This window comes from Priapulus caudatus, unplaced genomic scaffold, assembly GCF_000485595.1.
Source record: "Priapulus caudatus unplaced genomic scaffold, Priapulus_caudatus-5.0.1 Scaffold757, whole genome shotgun sequence".
Taxonomy (NCBI): domain Eukaryota; kingdom Metazoa; phylum Priapulida; class Priapulimorpha; order Priapulimorphida; family Priapulidae; genus Priapulus; species Priapulus caudatus.
In genome coordinates this window covers 88,120-93,212 of record NW_014577818.1, presented here as the reverse complement: position 1 = coordinate 93,212, position 5,093 = coordinate 88,120, and the positions used below count along the sequence as shown (strand labels likewise).

The window sequence follows — 5,093 nt, the reverse complement described above, 5'->3', positions numbered from 1 at the left end:
ATATAGTATTGTATATGACGGTGGCCTAATGCCATCTATATTGTATTGTAATATAGTGTATGCTGGCGGCCAACCAAGGCCACATATATAGTATTGTATATGACGGTGGCCTAATGCCATCTATATTGTATTGTAATATAGTGTATGCTGGCGGCCAACCAAGGCCACATATATAGTATTGTATATGACGGTGGCCTAATGCCATCTATATTGTATTGTAATATAGTGTATGCTGGCGGCCAACCAAGGCCACATATATAGTATTGAATATGACGGTGGCCTAATGCCATCTATATTGTATTGTAATATAGTGTATGCTGGCGGCCAACCAAGGCCACATATATAGTATTGTGTATGAAGGGGGCCTAAGGCCTCCTATATAGTAGTGTGTGGTAAGCCTTGGTTGTAAGCTATACCGCCTCCAACAAAGAAAAGTAGGCTGCATCACTTGCACAGTGTATTATTACGCCAGCGGGGCCCTAGGCCCCCGGTGGTTTAAGGCAACAGTTGGATGTGGATATCTGTCGCCTGCAAATTAAAAGGGGCTAGCAGCACCGACATATTGGATAATTGTAATTTCGTTCAGACAGTTTAGCGCGTTTTGGGCGTCGCTATTCTGTTTGAAATGCATTATGCATTCACGCATGAAAACATAGTGTGTGTAGAATGTGGTTTCGCAGAAATAAGCGGAGTATTAAATGAGGCTATAAAAGAATATGATGAGATACATTATGAGGATATAATGATTTACAGAATGTGAACTTATAGATATTTACAATGCCAAGTCGACATTTAACGTACGCTCGGCGAGGGTCGGGAGAATGTAGACGAACGTAGTTCTTAGTTCGCTGTTGCTATCAGTGTTTTGCTCGTGTCTCGTGATCAGTTCTGATTGTACCTTCACCAGGGCAGAGTCTCACCATGCAGTCAGCTGTACTATACGCAGCGCTGCGGTGAGTGTGAAGTCAACTAATCGGAGTTACAGTGAAGGATTCCCTTTTAGACATCTTCGGAGGAAAGTGGCTAAGAGAATTTAGCAGGCATATCCGGTAGGCACATAGGGTAGAAAGGAGCGAGAGTGACAACGAGAGTGATAGAAAAGGAGAACGCGAGAGGGAGAGGGGAGAAACAAAGAGAGAGTGAGGGCAAGAAAGAGAGGGAGAAAGAGAGAGAAAGAGAGATAGTATTAAGAGCTAATAATACATTGTATTACATGTATTCAATTATACAATGTATTATTAGCTCTTAATAGTATGCGCGCTTGCGTACGTGCGTATATCTGTATGTGCGTTTGTGTGTTAAAGTTATTACGTCACCGTAAATAGTAAAAATGGGGAAAAAAATTCCACTTTTTCACAAAATACAAGTGATTCTGTTCACTTTTTATGGTTAAATTGCTGCATTATACTTCCTATTTTACTACATTGTTCGATGTGGACATATACTCGTGAATCATACATAGCCCATGCATAGCAAGCAATTAATTTCAGGAACATAATATCAAATCGTCCAGGTTTTTTAGATTTTTAACTAGTTGAGAAACATCTGATCAGGTAAAAATTTGACGATACGTTTAGTCCCGTTAGTTCTTACTTTTAATGTAAAAAAATGGCAACAAAAATTTTACAAATTTTACCATAGAAAATTCGTGAGGTAGTCAATTTAAATAGAGAGAAAGGGATAAAGAGAAGAGAGAGCTAGAGAGAACGAGAAAAATGGAAAGAGCTATAGATAGATAAGGAAAGGGGACAGAGAAAAAGATAGAAAGAAAGAAACTGAGTGAGAGAGCGATAGAGAACTAGAGAGATAGCAAGAGAAAACTCAAGAATTCAAGGGCATAAAAATATAAGCAACCGCGCTATATGCCCTAGAGTTATCATACCTTTACGTGGTATAGAGTGGTGCTATCTCATTGGAAGGCGTATAGCACACGTTTACTATGTAAGCTGTTTAGTGTGTATAAGTGTATAAGTGTATAAGTGTATAAGTGTATAAGTGTATACTGTGAGTAAGCACACGTTTACTGTGTATAGCCCGCGTTTACACTGGTCCATTATTTCTCATCGTACAGCTCAGGCGGTTGATCACGCCATCAGTATGAAGCTGTTAATCTGGCTGTGCCTCGTGGTAACCGCAGCCATACCACCGCTCCTGGCTGCACCTACTACTGCCGGCCTGCAATGCAACTACGAGGTAAGCGTTCTCGTATACGCCTTTAACACATTGTGTTATATCAGGCGCGTATAATGACAAATATTATTAATGACAAAAATATTTGTCATTATACGCTCCTGGTTATATCAAAATCTCCTATCTTTTAACTATGCTAATTATAAATGATTTCTGAGAGATGTGGCCGCTATTTAATGTCATGGTTCATGACTATACTCATCTTTACCATGAATTTCTGCATAGTAAGAATGTATCATACGCCGCTCCACTTCTTATTATCTCTCTCTGCTCTTTCTTCTCTTCTTCCTTATCCTCATCCTCCTTTTTCTTCTTCTCCTCCCACACCGTTCTCTCATTCTCCTATCCCCAATTATAGATATGTGTATATCATATGTGTATATTATGATGTGTGTATATATGTGTATATGTGTATATTATTATATATATATATATATTAGTAGATATGTGCGTTTTTCTTTAAATGTATAATTAAAGCAAATTGTAATATTCTTTTTAGAACTGACAATGTACTATTAATAGTTTGACAGTGTACTCCTGTATTCCGTACAGACAATAAAAATCAAGTCGTTATTTGCGGAATCGTAAAGTTTAGTCGTTCACGTGCACTTACAGAAACTGATAAGCTATGTTTGAATGCGCCGTAGCTACTCGTCCCACAATACCACCCATGTAGACATTCCTAATATAATACAGAGAAACTAAGCCTGTAACTATAAATTTGCCTTACAAATTACTCACACGGTAGTCAGAGAGTAAAATAGATTACCTCGATCCAATATAATTCTTTAGTATAATGATGTTTGGGCGAAGTTTTCTGGCACTTACGTCTTTTGATCTCTATAAGAGGAAGGGGCTGTACACGGTACAGGGGATCCAACTGATAACATACAATAGAACCAAGGCTTACTGTTTAGACCAAGTTTATGCGTTTTTACTTGCCAACATTTCACACTGTTTTCCTCTATAGGACCTACGCTCTGGGAGCCTGCCATGACGTAGCTGACACTATAGATATATATAGAATGAAGATCTTTAGAAGAACATAGATCTTTATTTTATATCTATGCTGACACTGACTTAACATTCCAATCTAAATGTCACCCAGCGTTATTTCTCGTATCCATAATGTGATGTACAGTTTTAATGTTACGTAACGTGACTTAAATGTGTTAGTTAGGATCGAGGCGAGAAAGTGATCTCAACCCACCGCCACGGTGCGTCACATCATTAAACGTGTATGTTTTCTACACCTGTTTGTTTTAGATTCTCCACTCCACCTTGTACGCAACAGATTGCAAAGATTGTACTAAAATACTCTCCTGTCAGCAAATATCATAACTGCTGACACGCATTTATTTACACTTTCAATCAGTGAGTGCGTGTTTACGCGATCCTTCAACAAACACGTCCCAGTCAGCAAATAGCCCCTCCAGTCCACGAGCACGCTATGCGCTATAATCTATAGTCACACCATGATCCTCGGCTGATCCTCTGATTAGCCTACGTTGCCGTGGAATAAAAGGATTGCTGTAATAAGCAATGTATAAGCATGTATAAGCATGTATAATCATGTATAATCATGTATATAAGCATGTATAAGCATGTATAAGTATGTAGGGCCTACAAGAAAAGCAAATCAACACGCGTACGCGAACGAAACGCACACGTTTGCGAAAGCAATAGCCAGCCTAAAAGATTGCAATACGCACGTATATATAGTGTGATATCAGCTGGACATTGATCAGCTGTTTACCGAATTGTACCTAAATGTCATGGGCGGTCAGAACGGATATGTCTGATTCAATATACTGCATTAGCATGAATATTATTTAAGGTTAGCTTTCACGTTTAAAAACAATTATTAGATGTTTCATTTACATAGATAAATACAGTTATGATATACTTGGGATTATATGTTTATAGTAGAGAGTGCAAACTCCGAAAAATGTCTATGCTAATCTTCTCTCACTCCTTCACGCCTCTCTGTACGCAAATCTTGTATCTGCTAAAAGAATTCAAACTTTGTTTAAATTATATATTTAAAATAGAGAGGGCATAATTTATTCAGAAATGCTTTAATATGAAAAGTTGAAATGTATGCACGTATAATATTGTTGAAATTATGTATCTATAGTAGGGAGTGCATACCCCGCGGATAAATTATTTTACCGCGGTAGAAATAATTTAACTGCGGTAAAATTATAGCCCTTTTACCCAATCAGAGGCGTTGTTTCACATAATTTAACCGCGGATAAATTATATTTACTGAGGGCAAAGTATGTGTACCAAGGCTTCTGATTGGGTAAACGGGCTATAATTTTACCGCGGTAAAAATAATTGTTCTTGAGTATGATGGCCAACCATAATTTCTGAGTATGATGGCCAACCATAATTTCTGAGTATGATGGCCAACCATAATTTCTGAGTATGATGGTCAACCATAATTTCTGAGTATGATGGCCAACCATAATTTCTGAGTACGATGGCCAACCATAATTTCTGAGTACGATGGCCAACCATAATTTCTGAGTACGATGGCCAACCATACACGTGTTCACTAGCTGCTCAAGGGTGATGATTGGGATCAGGGCCGTGTCCACCGTACTTACAGTCAATACCAGCATACGAATACCACAAGATGTGAAACAATCATTGGTGAGCATTTCAACGCTCCATCCATTATTTTACACATTTAGTGCAGATTAGAGACTGAACATCTCCCATCTGAAATACTAACACTGCGCTGCGGCCCTGAATATTTTCACGGATAGTTGCACACACACGCGTGTCCACTAGATGAACTTACAGCGTTCTTGGGTGTACCCTATTGTTGTTCGTGTATTTACCCCCATCATTCTACCACCACTACTCGGCACACATCTGGATTCGCTACTGAAAAA

General features: G+C 38.6%; 1 protein-coding gene across 1 annotated transcript in view; it reads left to right on the top strand.

The window, feature by feature from the left end:
• LOC106813340 (lysosomal alpha-mannosidase-like) overlaps nt 1-5,093 on the top strand; it is a 28,573-nt gene that overhangs the window by 5,397 nt on the left and 18,083 nt on the right. Inside the window, exons 2-3 of the mRNA XM_014817467.1 lie at nt 908-1,049; nt 2,072-2,193. Of these exons, the coding sequence (XP_014672953.1) occupies nt 2,098-2,193 (96 nt within the window). The 5' untranslated portion in view covers nt 908-1,049; nt 2,072-2,097. The remainder of the gene's footprint in view (nt 1-907; nt 1,050-2,071; nt 2,194-5,093) is intronic.